This window comes from Ovis canadensis, chromosome 24 (assembly GCF_042477335.2).
Source record: "Ovis canadensis isolate MfBH-ARS-UI-01 breed Bighorn chromosome 24, ARS-UI_OviCan_v2, whole genome shotgun sequence".
Classification (NCBI taxonomy): domain Eukaryota; kingdom Metazoa; phylum Chordata; class Mammalia; order Artiodactyla; family Bovidae; genus Ovis; species Ovis canadensis.
The window spans coordinates 44576868-44602759 of NC_091268.1; the positions used below are offsets into that span (position 1 = coordinate 44576868).

Consider the following 25892-nt stretch of genomic DNA (forward strand, 5'->3'; position numbering starts at 1 on the left):
GTCTGTTGTTCCATGTCCAGTTCTAACTGTTGCTTCCTGACCTGCATACAGATTTCTCAACAGGCACGTCAGGTGGTCTGGTATACCCATCTCTTTCAGAATTTTCCACAGTTTATTGTGATCCACACAGTCAAAGGCTTTGGCATACTCAATAAAGCAGAAATAGATGCTTTTCTGGAATTCTCTTGCTTTTTGAAGCACAAGCTGGAATCAAGATTGCCAGGAGAAATATCAATAACCTCAGATATGCAGATGACACCACCCTTATGGCAGAAAGTGAAGAAGAACTAAAGAGCCTCTTGATGAAAGTGAAAGAGGAGAGTGAAAAAGTTGGCTTAAAGCTCAACATTCAGAAAACCAAGATCATGGCATCTGGTCTCATCACTTCATGGGAAATAGATGGGGAAACAGTGAGAGACTTTATTTTGGGGGGCTCCCAAATCACTGCAGATGGTGACTGCAGCTATGAAATTAAAAGGCACTTACTCCTTGGAAGGAAAGTTATGACCAACCTAGACAGCATATTAAAAAGCAGAGACATTACTTTGCCAACAAAGGTCCATCTAGTCAAGGCTATGGTTTTTCCAGTGGTCATGTATGGATGTGAGAGTTGGACTGTGAAGAAAGCTGAGCGCCGAAGAATTGATGCTTTTGAACTGTGGTGTTGGAGAAGACTCTTGAGAGTCCCCTGGACTGCAAGGAGATAAAACCAATCCATCCTAAAGGAGACCAGTCCTGGGTGTTCATTGGGAGGACTGATGTTGAAGCTGAAACTGTACTTTGGCCAGCTGATGCGAAGAGCTGACTCATTTGAAAAGACCCTGATGATGGGAAAGATTGAGGGCAGGCGGAGAAGGGGACAACAAAGGATGAGATGGTTGGATGGCATTACCAACTCAATGGACATGAGTTTGGGTGAACTCCAGGAGTTGGTGATGGACAGGGAGGCCTGGCGTGCTGCAGTCCAAGGGGTCGCAAAGAGTCGGATACAACTAAGCGACTGAACTGAACTGAACTTCCCTGCTGTGAGAGCCTAACCTGTTTTTGTCCCTTATAGGCTGCCATGCACTCTAGTCCTTTACTATCATCTAAGAAACTGCCTTGAGGGACCAGATCTAAGGGGTATATTCAAGCCACCAGGCCACACTGAAGAGCACTGCAGAGCTCTACATTCCTCCCTGGGTGAGCCATGTTTTTATCTGCACCCCCAGCTCTGCTCTTGATGTTCCCCTACTTACTTGTCTTTATCTGTCTCCTCTCTATAATCTTCCAATCCTTCATGGACCTTCAAGATTAAGGTCAGATATCATCTCCATTGGGAAACCTGCCTAGATCTTCCCTGTACATATTGTGTATGTCTCTGGCCTGACACACCCATATAGATCACAGTGTGCTGAATTAATCTACTTGTACAGGTATCTCCCTCCCTAGACAAGAAGTAAGCAGGCAAGGACCATCTTATCCAAAGTCCTGCCTCCAGTGTGGGGAAAACCATCTGGCACATAATAGGTGCTCACTGATACCGTTCAACTGACCCGTTTCCACTAAGCTCCATGTTAGAAGCATCTTCATTCTCAAAGGAGTACAAAAAATACGGCTGTGTTTATTTGCCAACGTCCAAATAAGAAAGGCTAATCAGAGAGCACCAGGAAATGAAAACAGCCAGATGTTTTTCAAAGCAAAAGTCCAGGAACACAAAATAGCTTGCAACAGGGGTGATGTATGTTTTCCTAGTGATTCGAAATGAAGATATGCTTATGAGGCAGAGAGAGAGATTTAACAGGTTTCTCAGCTAATGCTGCAATTTTAAATCCATTTAAGATAATTTTCTTTATCTTGAATCTATTTTTCTCAGTAACCAGGATACTTAACTGATTTGTACAAAATCTATTTGAAAAAGAAATAATCTAGTCTAAGCAAGGGCACACTCTAAATGAAAAAAGAGAGACAGCACAAATCTAACAGAAGCTGAAGCATCTGTTTGAGAAGCCAAGAGGACTACTGACTAGAAAATAGGATTATTTCCCCCAGCATCTTGATTTTCCCACCAATCTCTCTTCTCTCTTTCCCAAGGAGAAAACAAGTAATTCTTAAATCTGAGAGAACAGAACAAAGACCTCTCATAAACCAACCACAAGGCAAACGAACTGTTTCAAAGGTAAGACTCTCGCACAAAAATTACATGTTGAAACAATCATAGGATGTACTTTCTCATCTACCAGCTAGGAAAAGCATTACTGAAATGCTAGTTTGGGAAGGGTCAGGTAAAATTCTAATAGCAGCAGAAATTGCTATAAAGTTTCTGGAGGAAAACATCTCTCTGTGTATCCAGAGCCTCCAAAAGTATTCCCACAAGGTGATCTAAGGATTATACCATTAGACGTGTAGATGACCCAGACGGATGGTTCGGGGAGGGAGGTGGGAGGGGGGCTCAGGATGGGGAACACGTGTACACCCGTGGCGGATTCCTGTTGATTATGGCAAAACCAATACAATATTGTAAAGTAATTAGCCTCCAATTAAAATAAATAAATTTAAATTTAAAATAAATAAATAAATACATATATATATATTAAAAAAAAAAAGAAGTGTGGATTAAGAAAGCAAATGTCTGGACTTCCCTGATGGCGCAGTGGATAAGAATCCGTCTGCCAGTGCAGGCGACACAGGTTCCATCCCTGGTCCAGGAAAACCCCACGTGTTGCAGAGCAACTAAGCCCGTGCGTCACAACTACTGAAGCCCACGCGCTGGAGCCCTTGCTCCACAAAAAGAGAAGCCGCCAGAATGAGAAGCCTGGGTACCACAATGAACAGCAGGCCCGGCTGGCTGCAACTAGAGAAAGTCCACGAGCAGTAATGCAGACCCAGCGCAGCCAAAAACAAATAAGTAAAATAAAATTTTTTTAAATGAAAATAAATATATCAACGTACATAAAGACTTGAAAGGGGAGATATTCATCAGTGTTATTTATAATAAAGAAAATTAGAAAAAAACCTAAATTTACAACAATTGAAACAATGATCATAACTAATAACACCAGAAAATGCTTGTGAAATAATGTTGCATGAAAAAAGGATACAAGAAATATAGTTTCATAATCTGCATAGAAAAATAGACTCAGGACAAGATGCTAAGATTTTACCAGTCACTGCCTCTAGGTCATGAGGTCATGGTAGTTTTTTTTTTTTTACTTAAGAATTTTTTGGATTATGTTTCTGTACTATTTGTATTAAAATTTAAAAATTTACTTAGCTTTATTTTTATATCAATAGCACTATTTACTGATTTTGTTTGTGTGTATATGCGCTTAGTTGTGGCCAACTCTTTGTGACTCCATGGACTTTAGCCCAGCAGGCTCCTCTGTCCACAGGATTTCCAGGTAAGATACTGGACGGGGTTGTCATTTCTTTCTCCAAGGGATCTTCCCAACAGGGGTGGTACCTACATCTGCACTGGCAGGCAGATTCATCACCACTGAGCCACCTGGGAAACTTCATTTATTGATTACAGAGGAGACTCATGAGATAAAAGCTTCTCTACTAGTTACAAACAGCAGGAGATAATGTCATAGACACGCGTTTACACTATAAACCAACTCCTCTGAGCAATCGAATCAGAACTTACTTGGTGGGACGATAATCCGGAATGGAACGATCCAGTGAAATTTTTTCACTGAGGTAGGAATTGTAGCCATACTTCTCATGGGGTCCCTTGGCTTTTTCTTCTTCAGCAGGGGAAAGGGTGGCAGGAAGGCCTCCTTTGCCCCGCCCACCATAACCTTCAATGAGCCCAAGGGATTTGGATAAACCTAGAAAAAGACAGAGGGGAAAAAAAAGAGTTAGTTGAAAACCACCATACCAGGATATGTTACTCAGGCTAAAATACAGCTTCAGTGGAAATTTTAACATTACCCGTCGCAGAAAAGATTATGTCCTCCACTTATCAATATTGGGAATATGCCCTGAGAACATTTAAACTGAGAGGAACGGGACTTCCCTGGTAGCCACGGGTCGAGACTTCACCTTCCATTGCAGGGGACAAGGGTTTGATCCCTGATTATGGACCTAATACCCCATGTGCCTTGGGGGAAAAAAAAACACACCAAAAAATGGAACCAATACTGTAAAAATTGAATACAGACTAGAAAAAATAATTAAAAATTAGATTAAGAGGAAAGTCAAAGCAATGACAAAGGTCCGTATAGTCAAAGCTATGGTTTTTCCAGTAGTCGTGTATGGATGTGAGAGCTGGACCATAAAGAAGGCTGAGCACCAAAGTATCAACACTTTGACACTGTGGTGTTGGAGAAGACTCTTGGACAGCAAGGAGATCAAACCAGTCCATCCTAAAGGAAATCAACCCTGACTATTCATTGGAAGGACTGATGCTGAAGGTGAAGCTCCGATACTTGGGCCACCTGATGTGAACAGCTCACTCACTGGAAAAGACCCTGATGCTGGGAAAGACTGAGGGCAGGAGGAGAAGGGGGCGACAGAGGATGAGAAGGTGGGATGGCATCACTGACTCAATGGACATGAGTTTGAGCAAGCTCAAGGAGATACTGAAGGATAGGGAAGCCTGGTGTGTTATAGTTCATGGGGTTGCAGAGAGTCTGACATGACTGAGCAACTCAACAACAACAACAAAGGAAGTCTGAGGTGTGGGGTTAAGGCTGGTCACGTTCAGGAAGCACCTCTCCTTCTTTTTGGGAACTAGGGTGGATCGGGTACCAGGATGGGGTCTCTAAAAGGGAGAGACTGCCAAAAGCAGGACACATGCGGACCAAAAATGGGCAGAACAGGGCCTGTCATCCCTGCCCAATTTCCTGTCTTCATGAGCAATTACCACAAGGCTAGATATTCCAGGAGATGCCCGGTAACAATGCAGAATAAGAACAGTCAGTAATAAGGAACTGCCAGACAGCAGGTGTTTTTGCTTCATTTGAAGAGAATAATATACAGATTGATTTTATCATGAGTTTAAAGTGTGTAACCGTCTAACACTGTTCTATACCTAATGGTTTTATTTAAATCTCATCTAAATGGCAAAAGGAAATACAAAAGTGTTTGAGAATAAATCACAGAGAAGAAAAGCCCATAAGGGTGACAACCATGCCAAGTAGAGTAGGAGGCCTCGGTAACAAGCTTCACTGAGCAATTGCAGGTTCCGGGGATGGTGGCAGCTTTATACCTATTGTTCCATTTATACGATAAACAGCTTGATGGGTAATTTTTAAATCCTACAGTTACAGGAGGTTTATTTCTTTGCTTGAAAACTTTTGTTGTGAAGGGCTCTTATTCACTTTCACTGTTTCAAATGTTCAAGCTTCCCTGTCCACCCTCAGGTGTGCTCACATGCACACACGCGTACGCACACACACACACACACTTTGTCCACAAAAGTCCCACTGCTGCCACTGGTAGGAAGACCATGGACCAGAGATGTCAACAGCATCCTCAGCTTTCATGATGGGCAGCCCACAGAGCCTAGGTGGATGCTGACCTCCCAGGAAAGCATTCTCAAGCAAGTTAAAGACCAGTAAGTCTGCTCTGGTCACATGATGGTCTGCCACCCCATAATGGAAAGACCTGTAGTCTCTTCCTCACTCCTCTGAAACTACTAATTCATTTTCTGTGAAACAAAATAAAAAAGCAAAGCTTAAGCAGGCACCTCGGGGTTGATCTCAAGTGGACATCATTTTTCTACCTAAGAATCTTTTCCGCTGTCCACTGTGTTCCTCAGGAACCCTGACATCTATTCTGCCTGTCACCATCCAAACAGAGGAACTGTCAACTGAGAACTGGATTACTCCAACACTTTCTGCTTCCTGGTCTTTAACCTCTCATTCCACATCATTGTGCACCAACCATTCCAATAACATCACCTCTGCTGTGCTCCAAAATCTACAAAAACTCTTCAAATGTCAAGGACAGACACCTGTGTTGAATTTTTAAATCACCCATGAAAGGACATTGCTGGTGGAAATGTAAAATGGTGCACTTACTTTGTTAAACAGCTTGGAAGTTCTTCAAAATGCTAAGTATAGTTGTACCACATGACCCAGCAATTCCATTTTTAGGTATATACCCAAGAAAAATGGAAAGATATGCCCACACAAAAACTTGTACACAAATGTTCAGAGAAGCATTATTCATACTAGTTAAGTGTCTATCACCTGACAAATGAATAAAACAAAATGTGGTTTATTCAGACAATGTGATAATATCTAGCAATAAAAACGAAATACAGAACTTCCTCAGTTTACAAAAGAGTTACATCCTGATAAATCCATCATAAATTGAAAATATCCTAGGTCAAAAATGCATTTGAAACATCTAACCTACTGAAGAGCATAGCTCAGACTAACCTACCTTAAATGTGGTCAGAACCCCTACATGAGTCTTGTTGTGTTAGCCGCTCAGTCATGTCCGACTCTTTGCGGCCCCATGGACTGTACCCCACCGGGCTCCTCTGTCCTGGAATTCTCCAGGCAACAATACTGGAGTGGGTTGCCATGCCCTCCCCCACGGGATCGTCCCAACCCAGGGACCAAACCCACTTCTCTTATGTCTGCAGCACTGGCAGACAGGTTCTTTACCACTAAATTCACCCGGGAAGCCCAATATATATGATTACAGAATATGACATAATTTTAAAAGATGAAAAAGAGATGATACTCTGCGGGTTTTGCTTCTTGTTTCGTGCACTTTCACTCACTCATCCTGGGTTTCCCTTTCCTTGCCCAATATTTGCAGCTTTTTTTTGAAAGCCACAACCTCGGTCCTCTGTGGATTTCTGGCCAGCATGGAACCCAAAGGTCAAGGAGGGAGGCTGGCCAATGGGACAGAATTGACCTCCAATATAACTCAACGGCTTTCATGGAAAACATCGGATTCTTCCGCTTATTTCATCTGTGGACTCCTTTTTCTCTCCTTGGCTATACAGTACCTCTTTTGTCCAGTCTAAAGAGATATCTTCCATTCCCCAGTCATTAAATGCCACCTCAAAGATACAATGTGTCTCAGCTGTTTGCCCAGCACCCTTCCATAGGCAGACTTTCCAGTACAGGCAGAGGAGCCAGGGAGGGAATTTATTACAAAAGGGCATAGGAATTAAGACTAGGAATGCAGGCTAATCCCACCAAGGACACTTAGGGAATGAAACCTCCCAGTGAGACTTTTTTTCCCCTTTTTGAGGCATTATTTCTTCCATCATGAAAGGTACCCACGTAGCAGTCTCAAAAAAAGATCATTCTCCAGAGTGCAATGTGACAACTACGAATTATATATTTTGTGGTCCATGTGCTCCCATTTTCCCCCCAATTGAATCTGCCAGAAAGGTTCAACAAAGCAGCAAAAATGTTCACTGGCATTTTAATGTGCTTACTTAGCAGGCCCCGGAAATGGATGGCAACAACAAATATAAGTTCAAGTTTATCAACAAGACTCAGGTTGGTCTTTACTTGGCTGGGGAGAGATGTCACGAGGGCAAGTTGGGATGACTCCATGCACCCAGGGAACTTTCTTTTCTGAAAGTGCCTTGTGCTTTTTGGCCAGAAGCAACTGTAGCCACAGCAGATGGATGTGAACTTGTAGGCATGGAGGCCACAATTGACAAAAAGAAGAAAGAGGGGAAGGAAGGAAGAGAATGGGGTGGGTGCGTGGGATCAGATTAGAGAGGACTTGGCATTGCCTTCTTGTCCCTTAGGCGCTGCCTCCTGAGTTACTGGAGCCGAAGACTGCAAAGCCAAGGGACGGTATTGGCAAGAAGTTGAAGGTGAGGAAGAAAGAACAAATTAAGGTCAGCCGTCCCCTAGCACCTTTACTGAATATTCTTCGTGTTTCTCTCCACCCTGTTTCTCTGCTTCATGCCCCAGAAGATAAGACTTATATGGTCAGTATCAAGCGTTCCTTAAGACTTCTGGCTTTGGGTTGGGCTTAACCACCAGGAGCTACCTTGAGAAGACTGATGGTCGAGAAGAGAGAGAGGCTGGGGTGTTTGGCCCCCAGCTCCCTCCCACCCAGCTGTGGTTTGGTGGAGACTGCGTTCTTCTGTGGCACAGTCGTGTTCAGACAGGCATCTCCGACGGTTAGCCTAGGGTTAGAGCCAATCCCATGTTCTGTTAACCACGCTCTCTTCCGGAGCCTTCAGGCGTTGGCATGGCAACTGCTTCCCTTCTGTTGCTAGCCCTGGAGTCATACACCATGCCTGGCCACGCCTTGCTGATTTCCCTTAACTCTTCCCAAATCTTTGTAAATGTTTTGCTAAAATCTCTTCAGTCAGCCCTTCTGGGTGTGCCACTTGTTTCTGGCTGGGATACTGACAGACACAGCATCTTACTCACACCCACAGGAAGACTTCCCCCATGGTACCACAACTAGATACTCTCTTTAAGGGCAGGCATGTGGTCACCCTAGTGCCTGACCGGTAGAAAGTTCTTAAGAGGGACTTTCCTGGTGGTCCAGTGGCTAAGATTCTATGCTTCCAATACAGGGGGCCTGGGCTCAATTCCTGGTTAGGGAACTAGATCCCACATGCTGCAACTAATAGTTTGAATGCAACAACTAAAGATCTTGTATGCAACAACTAACAACAATAGCAACAACTAACAACAACAACATCAACAACAACAAAAAGTCCAAAAAAAAAAAAAAAAAAAAACCCCAAATGGTTGAGCATATGGATGAGTAGAAATGAGATCTGGAGACTGAAATTGGAGCCATCTATTATAAAGTGATGTCAAGACAGAAAATTAAATACACGGGGCGGAGGGAGGGGAAGACATCTACTAGGAGCAGAGAAGAGGGATCAAGACTGCATATTACATTTATATTCATAAAGAAAAAGAGAGTTCACACTGATGAATGTCACAGGGAAATCAAGCCTGGAAAAGGCCATTTGGTTTGGCAGAGAAAAGGGCCCTGGTGACCTTAGAGATGGACAAGCCAGTGACATAAGAACTTCTAGGGTGGTATTTTGTTTTCTGGCTGTAACCAACCAGAATCTAAAATGTAAAAAATTCTATTTGTAGAAGCAACAAATATTACAATGCACTTAGAACTCTAAACAATAGGAGGAAAACTATGAGATTTCATTAAATGGATGAAATAAAACACACATAAACAGCAGAGAGATGTATTTTTACTTAGAAGATGGAATGTTACAAAGATATCATTACTTCTTTTTAATGTATGGATCTAATGTAATTCCAAATAGAATCTTTTTCTGAAACAGAACAAAAGGTTCTAAAATTAACCCAGAAGAACACAGAGGTGATAACACTTGGACATTTTGTTTAAAAAGAAAAAGGGGGGTGCCTTATCCAATATTAAGTTAAGAAATAAAGCAATAATAATTCAAGTGATGTGGTGACTAGGAGGAAATATTACATAGATGCAGAGAGGTAAGGCTCTAAACTGTATCTCTCTCTCTCTCTCAAATAGCCATCCAATTTTCCAAACATTAATAAAAATAACCTCCACTTTTGGAATTTTAGAAATTCCTTTTTAATGTAGTCAACACCAAATTTCTGAGGATACCTCATGTGGATGAGGGAGCGACTTCATTCATCTCACACGAAGCCCAGAAATCCCGAGGTGCCCTGGCTTGATAATTTGATAACCCTCCAGCAAGAGTAAATCACTCTGCTCACTTCTATGTTCGGTTGGCCCAAGCTACAAAGGCTCCATAGTGGCAGCAAAAAGTAAAGAACCCAGGTTGTAAATCCACTCCCAGCTGCCTCCCCACCTCCCTCCATATAACTAAGGCCATCATTTTCTCCAGGGTTACAGTTTAAACTGATGAGTTTACAGATAACCAGCATTATTCTTTCGGAAATCAGGACTCACAACAGACACACAAACTCCAGGACAGAGATGAAAACACAATGCAGTCTGGTGCCTTGTCAACTCATAAAGCTCCTCTTCATCTTGGCAGCCACAGCCTAGTGTCAGTGAACCCCCCCACCCCCCCCACCCCGCCCCCACACACACACAGCCAAAGAGCCTAGCATGTTGCATGGCCTTCTTCCAGAGGGCAAGCATGTGTTGGTGGGGGGTGGTCTTGACAGAGGCCCTAATGCCTCCTGAAGATCACAGAGTCCCAGGGAGATTCCACATGATGCTAAAGCATTTGAAAAACTGACAAAACATACAGACAAATCAGGAAGTTGCAGCCATAAGCCATAAGTAGTGAGCAATAATTCCAGATTTATTCTTGGGATTCCATGTACTCTTGGGAGAGTGAGGGGACCACTCGTGGCTCGAGGAAGCCAATGTGACCACAGAGACAGACGGGATACGTGATAAATGTGTGCAGACTAAATTATTAAATTTATTATTTAATTATGAAAAGCTCTAATAACTAAGATAATATATACGCATGTGTGCATGTGGATGTGTAATGCAATATTACTTGGTCATAAAAAGAAATAATATCATTTGCAGTGACATGGATGAACTCAGAGATTATACTCAGTGAAGCTAAATGGACAAATACATGATATTACTCACGTGTGGAATCTGAAAACCTGATACAATGAATTTATTTACAAAACCAGAAATAAGAGTCCTCGATGTAGAAACTAAACTTACGGTTACCAAGCAGGAAGATGGGGGGAGGGATAAATTGGGAGAGGGATTGATATATTGTGAAAGTCGCTCGGTCATGTCCAGCTTTTTGCGACCCCATGGACTATACAGTCCATGGACTTCTCCAGGCCAGAATATTGGAATGAGTGACTGTTCCCTTCTCCAGGGGATCTGCTCTACCCAGGGATCAAACCCAGGTTTCCCTCATTGCAGGCAAATTCTGCACCAGCTGAGCCATCATACACACTACGATGTATAAAACAGGTAATGAATAAGGACCTACTGTATACTCTACTGAATACTTGTAATTACCTATATGGAAAAGGAATCTAAGAAACAGTGGATATAGGTACATTGTAACTGATTCACTTTACTGTACACCTGAAACTAATTACACCATTGTAAATCAAATACACTGCAATAAAAATTAACTTTTAAAAGGACAGTGAGATGATGAAACAAAAAATGACAGGCAGATCAATGGAAAAGAAAAGCTTGTCTAGAAATACTGACGAAAGAGAGTGGAAGCACCATTTTTGTATACAACTGTTAGTTTTACAGACAAATTTTCATTAGACACAAAGCATTATCTCAGGACTTTAATTATGTGTGTGTGTATATATATATATATGTATACTATTAATGTTAAACATACATGCTAACTATATAAATGTCTGCTATATCTATCTATCTAACTATAATATTTCAAATTCATTTCTCAAATTGCCCCTGGTGCTAGTTCTCACATATCTTTGAATTATTTTTTGTTTGTTTGTGGCAGTTTTTTCTTTAAGATTTTTTTTTGATGTAGACCATTTTTAAAGTTTTTATTGAATTTGCCACAACACTGCTTCTGTTCTCTGCCTTGGTATTTTGGCTATGGGGTACGTGGGTTCTGTGCCTTGGTATTTTGGCTACGAGCCATGTGGGTCCCAGCTCCCAACCAGGGATCGAACTCACAGCCCAACACCGGAAGAAGAAATCTAACCACTGAACCACCGGGGCAGTCCCTCCCTTATCTTGGGACTCTGTTCCTTCCCTGCATCCCTTTTGTCACCAACCAGATTCAAAGGCACATGTCATGTCTTCCTTGAGTTACTGCAGTCAACACATAACCCCATGTCTTGCAAAGTGAGCTTTCTAACAAACACAGCTGACCACTGCTTGCTTAAAATTCATTAGTGCATTCCTGCTGCCTACGGGGGAAAAATTCCAAAAATTCTCATGCAATATACAAAGTCACTCACTAGCTGATTCCCTGCCCAGCCTCAGATTCCACTTCCTTCTCTGCTGCCTCCTTTTAGCTGGCCCACCCTCTTCTGAGGCTTCTACAGAGCCACTGCCCCTCAGTGCCTTTGGCAGTCACCCTTGTTATTCTATACAACCCTGCAAACCCTTGCAGAGAACTACCCAGGCCAGAAAATCAGATGCCGCTCCTTGGTAAGAAATCTCAACCACACCCTTACTCCCATCCTGTTACAGGTGTCCTCAGCTGTTCACTTACAAGGACACAGGCTTCCTGTTCACAGGAAGACATCTCTGCGTCTTACAGCCTCGCACATACATGCACCTCATGTATGCTATACACATGAATGAATGGACAGATAACCAAAAAGCAAGTGAATAAATGAGTAAGTGCAGCTGGGCTGCCCAAATATATGACCAGGTTCTAGTGTTGATACAGAAATCTCCTGGAGACATGTCTGTTGGAAATGGGTAAACACTGCTTCATGGACTGATGTCAAATCATTATTGATTCCCCAGTTCATATACTAGTATGATGATCTTGACATCTGTTGACATCTGCATTCTTATGCTGATTTTGACATTTTCTGTCCTGTATGCTCAGTGCTTCCCAGACATGATGTCCAAAGGTTATGTTAGTCTTAATATCTTCAATGAAGGCTTAGGAGTTCAGTTACATCAGTTGCTTCCTGATGGAAGAGAAATGAATAAATCATCCTCTAAGACAAATACCGTTAAGTCCCCTACACACAAACCAGTTCTGTTCTGAGAGCGCATTTTGTCAGTCCAGCAAAGTTAGCCTAGGTATCCAACTAACACAATCAGCTGTATAGTACTGTACTGTAATAGGTTTATAATACTTTTCACACAAGTAGTACATTAAAAAACAAACACAAAAAATAAAGGATACATTTTAAATCTTATGGGATCCCCTGGTGACTCAGATGGCAGAGTCTGCCCGAAATGCGGGAGACCTGGGTTCGATCCCTGGGTTGGGAAGATCCCCTGGAGAAGGAAATGGCAACCCACTCCAGTACCCTTGCCTAGAAAATTCCATGGATGGAGGAGCCTGGTGAGCTACAGTCCATAGGGTCGCAAAGAGTCAGACACGACTGAGCGACTTCACTTTCATTTTCACTTTAAATCTTATAGTACAGTACCTTGAAAAGTATGGTAGTACAACAGCTGGCATACAGGGGCTGGCATTGAGTGAACAAGCATGAGGAGTTACTGACTGGAGGAGGAAGGTGGGTGAGAGACCGTAAACCTGAAGGACTGTCAGTAATAGGAAATGGAAGGCAAGCTGCAATGTCACTCACACCTGACACTGATGGAATGCACAGTCAGCCACATCTCTAGAAGTTCACAATTTGAAGGTGTGTAGGTAGGGGACTTACTGTACATGAAAAGAGGGCCTACATCATTTGCCACCAGGGAAATGCAAATCAAAACCACAATGAGAGGTCACCTCACACCTGTCACAGTGGCTGTTATCAAAAAGACTAGAATGGTGTAGGGAAAAAGGAACTCATGTTCACTGCTGGTGGGAATGTGAATTGGTGTGACCACTACAAAAAAACAGTACAGAGATTCCACAAAAAAATTAAAAACAGAGCTACCATATGATTTGGCAATTCCGTCTCTGGGTATCTAGCTGAAGAAAATGAAAACAATACCTTGAAAAGCTAACTGCACCATCCTGTTCATTGCAGCATTATTGCCAATAGCCAAGATATGGAAACAGCCTAAGTGTCCATCAAAGGAAGAATGGATAAAGAAGCTGTGGTATATATACAATACATACACATAATGGGGTATTGCTGCTGCTGCTAAGCCACTTCAGTCATGTCTGACTCTGTGCAACCCCATAGAAGGCAGCCCACTAGGCTCCCCCAACCCTGGGATTCTCCAGGCAAGAACTCTGGAGCAGGTTGCCATTTCCTTCTCCAGTGCATGAAAGTGAAAAGTGAAAGTGAAGTCGCTCAGTCCTGTCCGACTCTTTGCGACCCCATGGACTGCAGCCCACCAGGCTATTCCGCCCATGAGATTTTCCAGGCAAGAGTACTGGAGTGGGGTGCCATTGCCTTCTCCGTAATGGGGTATTAGTCAGCCATAAAAAAAGAATGAAATCTTGCAATTTAAAACAACGTGAAGGGACCTTGAGGGCATTATGCTAAACGAAATAAGTCAGACAGAGAAAGACAAATAGCATATGATCTCTATCATGCCTGAAATCTACAGATGGAAATCAAGTCTATTCAGGGTGGTATGGCCGTAGACCGAAATCTACAAATACACACTTATCAAGCTCACTGATGCAGAGAACTGACTGGTGGTTGCCAGAGGCAGAAGGTAGGGGGTAGAAGAAATAGGTGAATTGTTTTTGTTTTATTTCTGGTTTAAATCAATTGAATTTTTAAGAGATGTGTAGCTCGGCTTCTTCTATTCAGTGGTCCTACTTCTCTCTTCTACACCTGTCATGCGATAATTACACTTCCATGTAATTTTCAAATATTTCAAGGCATTATCACGACCTGTCTTCATTTTTGTCCAGACTAAACGTATACATTCCTTCAACCACCTTTATACAACCATGTTTTCAAAACTTCCCTGATACTTAGTCTCCTTGGGCTACTATAACAAAATACTAAAGACTAAGTGGCTTAAATCAGGGGTCCTATCGCACAACTGCACTCATCTCACACGCTAGTAAAGCAATGCTCAAAATTCTCCAAGCCAGGCTTCAGCAATACGTGAACCGTGAACTTCCTAATGTTCAAGCTGGTTTTAGAAAAGGCAGAGGAACCAGAGATCAAATTGCCAACATCCGCTGGATCATCGAAAAAGCAAGAGAGTTCCAGAAAAACATCTATTTCTGCTTTATTGACTATGCCAAAGCCTTTGACTGTGTGGATCACAAGAAACTGTGGAAAATTCTGGGAGAGATGGGAATACCAGACCACCTGACCTTCCTCTTGAGAAATCTATATGCAGGTCAGGAAGCAACGGTTAGAACTGGACATGGAACAACAGACTGGTTCCAAATCGGAAAAGGAGTCCGTCAAGGCTGTATATTGTCACCCTGCTTATTTAAATTCTATGCAGAGTACATCATGAGAAATGCTGGACTGGTAGAAACACAAGCTGGAATGAAGACTGCCAGGAGAAATATCAATAACCTCAGATATGCAGATGATACCACCCTTATGGCAGAAAGTGAAGAGGAACTAAAAAGCCTCTTGATGAAAGTCAAAGAGGAAAGTGAAAAAGTTGGCTTAAAGCTCAAATTCAGAAAACGAAGATCATGGCATCTGGTCCTATCACTTCATGGGAAATAGATGGGGAAACAGTGTCAGACTTTATTTTTGGGGGGCTCCAAAATCACTGCAGATGGTGACTGCAGCCATGAAATTAAAAGATGCTTACTCCTTGGAAGAAAAGTTATGATCAACCTAGACAGCATATTAAAAAGCAGAGACATTACTTTGCCGACTAAGGTCCGTCTAGTCAAGGCTATGGTTTTTCCTGTGGTCATGTATGGATGTGAGAGTTGGACTGTGAAGAAGGCTGAGCCCCAAAGAATTGATGCTTTTGAACTGTGGTGTTGGAAAAGGCTCGTGAGAGTCCCTTGGACTGCAAGGAGATCCAACCAGTCCATTCTGAAGGAGATCAGCCCTGGGTGTTCTTTGGAAGGAATGATGCTAAAGCTGAAACTCCAGTACTTTGGCCACCTCATGCGAAGAGTTGACTCATTGGAAAAGACTTTGACGCTGGCAGAGATTGGGGGCAGGAGGAGAAGGGGACGACAGAAGATGAGATGGCTGGATGGCATCACTGACTTGATGGACGTGAGTCTGAGTGAACTCCAGGAATTGGTGATGGACAGGGAGGCCTGGCGTGCAGCAATTCATGGGGTCGCAAAGAGTTGGACACGACTGAGCAACTGAACTGAACTGAACTGAAACCTCTGGGATCTAATGCCTGATGATCCGAGGTGGAGCTGGCGTAATAAAAATAGAAATAGAGTGCATGATAAATGTAATGCACTTGAATCAGCCGGAAATCATCCCCTCAACCAGGTCCATGGAAAAAATGTCTCCCATGAAGCTGGTCCCTGGTGCCACAAAGACTGAGGACCACTAGTTTAAATAACAGACATCTGTCAGAATCCAGAGGCTGGGAAGTTCAACATTAAGGGGCCAGCATGCTGGGTCCTTGGTGAGGGCCTGCAGACAGCCACTTTCTTGCTGTGTCCTCACATGACAGAGGAGGAGCGAACCGTGTGTCCTTTCTTCTTCTTATAAGGGTATTAATTCCATCGGGGGACCCAACCCATGATCTCATCTTGTTCATTGTCATTGTACAGTTTCTAAGTTGTGTCTGACTCTTTGCAACCCCATGGACTGCAGCGCGCCAGGCTTCCTTGTCTCCACTATCTCCTATAGTTTTCTCAAGTTCATGTCCACTGAGTCAGTGATGCTATCTAACCATGATCTCATCTAACCCTATTTAATTCCAAAAGTCTCCACCTCCTAACATCATCACATTGGGGGGTTAGGGTCACAACATATGAACTGGAGGGGTGGGGGGAACACACACTTTCATTCCATAACAGATGGCCATCCACTGCTGGATTCTGTCCCAGAAGACAAAGCGATGACTAATAAGTCTCTCAACATGTGCTCCCCACCCCCGGAGCCAGAATCCTGGAAGTACATTTCTGCCCATTATCCAAACTGCTCATGCAGCCTTTACAGTTCCAAGGGATATGAATCACTGTTATTTGCTTGAAGTCCCTTTGGAACAAACTGTCTATAAATTTTCAAACTGCAGTTTTATTCAAAATGACATGTCTTATACATATTATGAACTTTAGACTTCCTGGAATCTTTCTACAAAGATCATTTAATTTGAGCCTAAGAATAGCCCCGTCCACAGTCATCATATAGGAGAAGGGAGGCCCAATGAGGATGAAGAATGTTCTTTAGGTCACTTAAAGTGGCAAGGGGTGGATACAGATCCGGGTTTCTGTATACCAGGCTGCCAAGCATGCATTAATGAAATGCACTCTCAGATTTCATGCCACTGCGATGAAAAGGATCAAAAAGTCCTGAATCCCATTCTCGATGCCAAGCAAACATTGGCATAAACAACCCCCTGTGTGTGGAGGTGATAAATAAAAGTCTTTGGCCTGGCCCAGGCTCTGGCTGATGCATCTGTCTGAGTGTGGAAGTGAAAAGAGTATTTCTAACAAAATAAAGAAAAGTTTGGCAATTGTCAGGATTGCTCAGAGCAGATGGATGAAAGACCCTGGCTTCACAGGTTAACTGTGTCACTTAGCCGCACATCACTTACAAAACTACACAAAAGGAAAATAAAGCTGACCCAGGGCTGCTTAGGAAACATGCTGAATTGAAGAAAGCCCTCTGCCACAACCTAAGAAATCTGCTGGCATCAAATGCACACAAGACTCTGCAGTCCAGGCCACCTGCCACATTCGCTCAGCACCTGTCGGGTCTGATGGCTTTCAGAGGAAATTCCTCTCCTCCCTTCTCATGCCCCGAGCCCACCTAGGATTATATTCCTAGCAAGGGGGTTAAAGAGGAGAGAGAGAGGAGAAAGGTTAGCAACACTAACCTTTACCAAATTCTGCAAAAAGCATATAATTTTAAAATAGCATACGTGTAGATCCACATGACACTGTGTTCATATCAGAGAAAGTAAATTATGAATTCAGGCAACAATAAGGAAGAGTAAGACAAACAAGAATGAACCACCCTAGGAAAACATCGCTACTTCCTTCACCCACCAAAATTATCAGTATCACGATCTTTCAACATACACAAACACACACACACCCCACCATCACGTCCATCACTACCGTCACTATCACCTTACCACCATCACCACCACCACCATCATTCCTAATAAACTATTAGAACTTTAAAATAAGATACCTATTCTCAACTTTAAAATAAGATACCTATGCTATTCAGAAGCACCACAAGTTTGAAAAACACATCCAGTTTCTCACAAAAAGACCCTATGACAAGATTCCATTTACTTATAAGGGAATTTTTTTTCTCTTCTCCTTTAAGCACATCCCCAAGGTAGTACCTTGGACTTTTGTTCAACAAATATAGACTCTCTGCCCCCCACACCCCTGGGAGGAGTACCCATCCCACCTCATTAACATTAAGCCTGACCATCTGGCTGGGCAGAGCGTACTTCCCCACCCTTAACTCTAAGCTTGATCATAAGACTTGCTTATGCCAAAAAGGGACTAGTGGCTGTGACATCAGTAGAGGCTTAAAATGTGCTTGCACTGTTGGTCTTGGTCTCCTCAACTGCTTGAGCCCCTGCTGTCTGCCAAGCGCTATGCTATCCTCTTGGTGTGTCTGTCAAATGAGCTTATACTCTTTATTCCTTCTTTACAGGATAAGAAATGGAGGCTCTGAGTGTTCGAGAGAGAGAAATGGACATCCCTGGTGGTCCAGTGGTTAAGACTCCACACTTCCAATGTAGGGGGCGTGGGTTCCATCCAGAAACTGAGATCCCACATGCCATGCCATGGCCCAAAAGAAAAGACAGAGAAAAAGAGAGATCACTGAAGTTATTGTTATATGACCACATGTAGGATCTCCCCTAGGACCGCACCCCAAATTCCTGCCCCAGGACTTGGTGGGGGTTACTTGAAGCCAGCCCCTTATCAAGTAACACGGTCAACCAGCCTTGGGCAGAAGCGCTGCGTCCAGCTCTGCAGCAGGATCTCTGCCGAGTAACTAGCCTTTCTGCTGTGTCTGCGGCTGGAACCAGGGCAGAAACCAAGGGAAGCCAAGAGCCTCACAGGCCGTCTGGGGCCCAGGAGGATGCTGTGGATCAGAACCAGAGTGAGGACAGAATGGGCAGGACTGGTCCCTGACTGCGGTCCCTGGAGCTCCACTAGGTGGGAGCAGCTGGACATTCTCAAGGCTCACCGCCTTGAGACAGTATCTGTTGTCTCAGGCCACACCCACCCACCCGCCCACACCTGCCTTAGATTAGAAACCCAAATAGCATTGATCCATGGTTTCGTTTCGTCATTTCTTAGTTATCATTCTCCCCATTCTTGACTTTTGGCTCTGTTTCTGTTATTCTTGCCAAATGGAGGAATATAAAGAAATATATTCCAAGTGAAAGGACGTTCTTGTATATCACTGGTTGGAAAGTACCATCATGTGGCTATTTTTGAAAATAGTTCAACAGTTCCTCAAAGGTTAACACAGAGATACCATATGACCCAGCCACCCCACTCTTAGATGTATACTCTCGAGAAATAAAAACATTTCTCCCATGAGCGCTTGCGCACAAATGCTCACAGCAGCATTATTTACAACAGTGCCAAAGAAGAAACAGCTCACATATCCATCACCAACTGAATAAAGAAAATGTGGTGCATCCATAAAATGGAATGTTTTTTAGTCATAAAAAAGAATGATCATTGCACAATGTATACATGTAGTGAATCACTATGCTGTACACCTGAAACTAATATAATGTCACATGTCAGTTACACCTCAACAAAATAGAGTTTCTAAAAAAGGATGAGACAGGTAATATTATTCCCACTTCATAGAGAAGACTTTGGAGATAAGACCTCATCAGCAACAGAAATTCAATGTGTATTTTTTGCCTCCTACCAATCTTTTTGCCCAAATAATTGAGTTTTTCAGTGTGTTCCTTGCAGATATAATTCCTCAAGAACATAGACACTTATTTTGTATTTCCCTGAATATTTGGACCATTAAAGGTGTTAAGTTAAAAAAATAAAGAAAGGAATGTAGTATTGATACACACCCTCACATGGATAAACCGTGAAAACAAAATGCCACGTTAAAGAAGTCAGACAGAAAATCAAATATATTGTATGGCTGCATTATATGAAATATCCCAAATAGGCAAAAGCATAGAGAAAGAAAAACAGAATTAGTGGTGACCAGGGGCAAGGTGGAACACAAGTTGCTAATGGTTACGAAGTTTGTTTGGCGGGCCGGGGTTGGGGGGGCGCTGATGAAAACACCCTAGAATTAGCGAATGCTGATTTGTATATTTTTAAAGGGTGAATTTAAGGCATGTGAATTATATCTTTAAAAATAATAGAAAAATAAAATAATAAAAAGAATGCAGCAAAAAAAAAAAAAAAACTAGGCTGGTCAAAAAGTTTCTTTTTTTTTTTTTTTTTAAGATGGTATGGAAAGCCAAACAAACATTTTGGCCAACCTAATAGTAAGGACTCTATTCCTCTTTCCTCAACTTTCTTGTGCTCACATTAAAGTTTTATGATCATCGAGCCCAGAGCAGCCTCTCTGGGCCCTAACACAGTTGCCTGAGACTAATACAACAAAGGTCTTTGCTTCTTTCACTACTGGGACATATAGATGTCCAATATATGAGCTCCAGCGCTCCATCTCCCTATCCACGTATTTCTCCATCTATCTGTACATCACCCACCTAAAATTTCCTTCTGCTTCCTTTCCTCTGCACAGTTCTCTAACTCTCTCCTGCCTATTAAGTTGCTGAGCCGCTCAGCTGTGTCCAGCTCTTTGTGACATTATGGACCGCAGCCCGCCAGGCTCCTCAGTCCATAGAATCCAGGGGATGTTCCCAACCCAGGGATCGAACCCATGTCTCCTGCATCTGCTGCGCTGCAGGTGGATTCATTACCACTCAGCCACCAGGGCAGCCAGCCTAAGAAGTTACTCTCGCCAAATAAATTAGAAGCTGTTTTGTGTCATGATCTCTCTCACACAGTTTTCTATTCTTCAGGAATAATGACTATAAACTTTCCCATTCCACTGTCTGCAGAGTCATAAACTACAGACAAAAATTGTATTTCGGTTGCATTTTATTTTATAAAGGTAGAAAAACTCACAGTCCCCATAAAGATGAAGGGCATTACCCGCCTCGCCCCTGCCTATGATAGCTAATCATGAGCTAAAATTAAATTACCTTTTTCAAAATCCATTAGGGGGGGTTAGATTTTTTATCAAGTAGACAACCTGCGGATCTCCTCATGAATTTTCCCGACATTTCGCATGACAAAGCGTCCCCTCTAATCCCTTCCCAAGGCTAACAGTGACAGCAATGCAACCCTTCACATTTAATTTCCTTTTAAAACCAGGTTTCTAAAGGGGCTCCGCATCCACAATAGTTGCTCTGGAAGAAAGCCAAAGAGCCTCCAACCCAATATGTAATCATTGTCATGCAAATTGCCTTCGGAGAAAGAAACTCTGAGTCAATCTGCATGTTCTCCCCAGACTAGCTCACTCTCTCCCCTCATTAGCTTTGACTGAGCTATAGTTCACCAGATTTTAAGGTCAAAAAGTCTCCTTTGCAGAGTATTCACCTGATACATGGAAGTGTTTTGTTTTTGTTTTTTTCCTGAGACTGCTTTCATTCTTATCGTTCTATCCTAAAGAGAAACAAGCACAATGGATCCTTGTTGCCTTGGACAGTTGGCTAAGCTGTGGAAGGATCTTTATCTTTACTCCTACATCACTCTTTTCTCATTTAATCTCTCCAATGTCAACTTCCTGGAAAAAAGTCATTCCAGGAACTCAGATGGGTGCGTGTGTGCTAAGTCACTCAGTTGTGTCCATCTCTTTGTGACCCTAAGGACTGTAATCCACTAGGTTCCTCTGCCCATGGGTTTCTCCAGGCAAGAATACTGGAGTGGGTTGCCATTTTCTCCTCCCGGGATCTTCCTGGCCCAGGGATTGAACCTGTGTCTCCTACACTGGCAGGCGGGTTCTTTACCTCTAGTGCCACCTGGGTACCTGGAAGGAAAAAGCATCCTGAGATATAGCCTTCCTCTCCTGGAAGCTACAGTATGGACAGGAAGCTGAGATGCATCCACATGGCTTCCTTCAGTGGTCAAAATACAGACTCCCTGAAAATAATGTTTAGGATGATTCAGTGAACTGAGAGATCCATATAGGCTTAGAATAACATATTCATGGTCACAATATTCAAGGATGGTAAGAAATGATGGCCCTAGTTCAACAAGTGGAAAAGTCTGCGGTGCTCCCTAGCATGGATTCTTGAGTTGAGATTTTATCAGTCTTTCTTTGGGGAAGCCCTTACCTGCCATGTTCAACAAGCGTGGCCAGTATGTGTCCCACTAATAAGCAGAGGTAGGAAGGGAGCTATAGGTGGGTGGAGGAGACATGTGAAAGGGTTCAGCAAGTGGAACAGAGGAAAAGATTCATTCCTGCCTTCAACCAATATAGGTTTATTGAGAATCTATTATGCTCCAAACCTAGAGCTTTAGCCACAAGTAAAACAGACACAATTCCATCTCACACCTCTTACAGCTTAAAGGCTTGTTTGTTGTTTAGTTGCTAAGTAGCGTCTAGCTCTTTTGTGACCCCATGGACTGTAGCCCACCAGGTTCCTCTGGCCATGGGATTTCCCAGACAATACTGGAGGGGGTTAGTCATTTCTTTCCGACCCAGGGATTGAAGCTGAGTCTCCTGCATTGCAGGCAGATTCTTTATAACTCAGCCACCAGGCCAGCCCAGCCTAAAGGGGCAGATGAATACGAAGCAGCTAATTACACAAGGGAGTGACAGTCACTCAGTCGTGTCCGGCTCTTTGTGACCTCATGGACTATCCAGTCCATGGAATACTCCAGGCCAGAATACTGGGGTAGGTAGCCATTCCCTTTTCCAGGGGATCTTCCCAACTCAGGGATCAAACCCAGGTCTCCCACATTGCAGGCAGATTCTTTACCAGCTGAGCCACCAGGGAAGTCCAAGAATACTGGAGTGCGTAGCTTATGCCTTCTCCAGTGGGTCTTCCTGACCCAGGAATTGAACTGGGGTCTCCTGCATTGCAGGCAGATTCTTTACCAGCTGAGCTACCAGGAAAGCCCCTAATTATACAAGTAACTCTTTTCAGTTAAGTAAAGTACAACAGGTGAGGAGGATGCTATGCTAAGAGAACAGGTAGCATGCCCTGTACCTGCTGTTTTATGTTGAAGTCCCAATTCCCAGGACCTCAGAAGGTATTTGTATTTGGAGAGAAGGGCTCCAAAGAGGTGATTAAATTAAATGAAGCTGTGAAGATGGGCCCTAATGCAATCTGACTGGTGTCCTTTAAGGAGAGGAAGAGACACCAGGGGCGGGCACACAGAGAATGCGGATGTGAAGAGGGCGGCTGTCTGCAAGTCAAGGAGAGAGGCCTCAGGAGAAGCCAACCCTGCCCGCACCTTAATCTCAGACTTCCAGCTTCCCATCTGTGATGCGATACATTTCCGTTCTTTAAGCTAGCGGTCCCTAACCTCTGGAATCTAATGCCTAATGATCCAAGGAGGAGCTAATGTAAAAAGAAAAAAAAGTGCACAATGAATGTGATGCACTTGAATCATGTTGAATCCATCCCCCCACTGGTACATGGAAAAACTGTCTTCCAGGAAACAGGTCCCTGGTGACAAAAAGATTGGGGACCACTGCTTTTAGCCACCCAGCGTATGGATTTTGTTACAGCAGCCGTAGAAAACCAATACATAATCACAGACAACTCTGCTAAAATTTCCAGGACTTTTTATTGCCAGTAATGTTGAAGCTGGAGTTAACATCAAGATTTCCATCCGGGTACACAGGTGATGATGAAAGGATCTGGTGGAAGCAGACAGAGGGACAGGGCAGGTGATGTGGGAAGGAGCGTGGTACTCTTGACTGATGCTCTCTCTCAGCGATCACCAAGATGCTACTTTGCTGAAGCCTCTTCTGCTTCCCCCATTCAGCGACTGCTGAGCACATCCATGCTCAACCTTTAAAATGAATGTTCCGGCTACTTCTTAAGCCCATCTCAAGAATTAGAATGCGTCCAGGGAAGGTTCTCCCACTGCTTCCCCCTCGCAGCTCTACATATATGAGCTGTGCTGCCCTGGGAAATCTCTCCACCACCCTGGAAGTCAGATTCCTCGTTTACAAAATGCAGCGCATCCATCTAAGTCACTTCAGTCATGTCCGGCTCTGAGTGACCCCATGGACTGTAGTCTGCCAGGCTCCTCTCTCCATGGGATTCTCCAGGCAAGAATACTGGAGTGGGTTGCCATGCCCTCCTCCAAGGGTTCTCTCCAGCCCCAGAACTGAACCTGCATCTCTTTTGTCTCCTGTGTAGGCAGACGGGTTCTTTACCAAAAGTGCCACCTGGGCAGAAACATGGGTGAGATCATACACAGCCTCCACCCTAGGACCGGGAGCCACACTGCCCACCTCCAAGCTGCAATCCAACACTTTCTTCCTCTGCAGAGAGCCTCAAAGGTTTGACAAGTGTGAGTCACCACAATAAGAATAGCACTATTCTTAAATAGCAGCCTCTCTGTGCTTTGTTGCGCTCTCCAAATCTTGTCACAGCACCTCCCCCCATGTGACAGACTCCCGGGACCCAGAACCTTCAAACGTCCCCAGAATGGATGAAATACCAAACATACCTTGCCTGGGTCAGGCTCCGTGAGCACCTCCCACCTGTTTACCGGCCCCAGCGATCTGAGCTTGGCTTCTTTCTGATAACCAGAAACTGTAAAGTAAGTATCCCAATTAAGTGACCTTTACAACATTTCAGAGCCAAGGAGACACACAGACAGAGAGGAAAAATGCCTCAAACGTCATTCTATTCCAAAAAAAAAAAATATATGGCTCTAACCCAAATCCATCAACCACTTCAGAGTTTAAGTTTAGTTTCTCATTTTTCTAGGTCCTTGTTCCAAAGTAGGCTTTAGAGAATGCTTTAAGACATACCCCTGAATGTTTTCCTGGTAGTCCCATGGATAAGAATCTGCCTGCCAATGAAGGGGACATCAGATCCATCCCTAGTCTGGGAAGATTTCACATGCCACGGGGCAGCTAAGCCTGTGTGCCACAACTACTGACCCCACGTGCCCTAGAGCCCGTGCTCCGTTAATAAGAGAAGCTACCACGATGAGAATCGTGGTAACACACCACAGCTAGAGAGTAGCCCCTGTTTGCTGCAAATAGAGAAAGCCCATGTGCAGCAATGAAGACCCAGTACAGACAGAAATAAATTAAATTTAAAAAGAAGTACCCCCGCCTCTGGGAAGTCTTCCTTGATTGCACCCACGCTGTGTCCTCTTAAGACTTGTCCCCATCACAACACTTGTCATGCCGTGTTACAATATTCTATCTAGCTGCCTCTCTTCTTCAACAGACCATGAGAGTTGTCCCTTGTGGCAGGAACTGGGTCTTACTGTCTCTGCAGAGTAAGACATCTGACGATGTAACGCACACACATCAGGCCCTTGAAATCGTGGCAGAAACCACCGTGACTTACCACCTCACACCCAGCAGGGTGGCTGTATTGGAAAAACAGAATATAGCAAGTATGGTCGAGGACATGGAGTAACTGGAACCCTGTACCCTGTTGGCGGGAATGTAAAATGGTGCAGCTGCTGTGGAAAACAGTATGGCAGTCCCTCAGAAAAGCTAAACACAGAATTACCATATGATCCAGCATCCCACTTTCAGATAGATATGGAGACAGAGAGAGCAGGAGACACAAGAGATGTGAGTTCAGTTCCTGGGATGGGAAGATGCTCTGGAATAGGAAATGGCAACCTGATCCAGTATTCTTGCGTGGAGAATCCCATGGACAAAGGAGCCTGGCAGGCTAGAGTCGTGGGGTCGCAAAGAGTCAGACACAACTGAAGTGACTGAGCATACACCCACAGATACAGACACAGATACACACACAGTTTGTCATTGTTGTTTAGTCACTAGGTCGTGTCTGACTCTTTTGTGAGTTCATGGACTGCAGCCCACCAGGCTCCGCTGTCCCAGGCAGGAATGCTGGAATGGGTTGCCATTTCTCCCTTCAGGGAATCAGTTTAGGAAGATGAAAGAGTTCTGGTGATTGCTTGCATGACAATGTGAATGTACTTAACATTTTGTGAATACACAATTAAAATGATTAAGGTGGTAAATTTTATGTTACATATACATTATGTATATTTTAACCACAATTTAAAGAAATTTTAATGTAAATTAAGTTAAGAC

General features: G+C 43.5%; 1 protein-coding gene across 1 annotated transcript in view; it reads right to left on the bottom strand.

Annotated features, from left to right (window-relative positions):
• GALNT17 (polypeptide N-acetylgalactosaminyltransferase 17) overlaps positions 1–25892 on the bottom strand; it is a 428403-nt gene that overhangs the window by 256279 nt on the left and 146232 nt on the right. The window contains exon 2 of the mRNA XM_069570961.1: positions 3626–3809. Coding sequence (XP_069427062.1) covers positions 3626–3809 — 184 coding nt within the window. The remainder of the gene's footprint in view (positions 1–3625; positions 3810–25892) is intronic.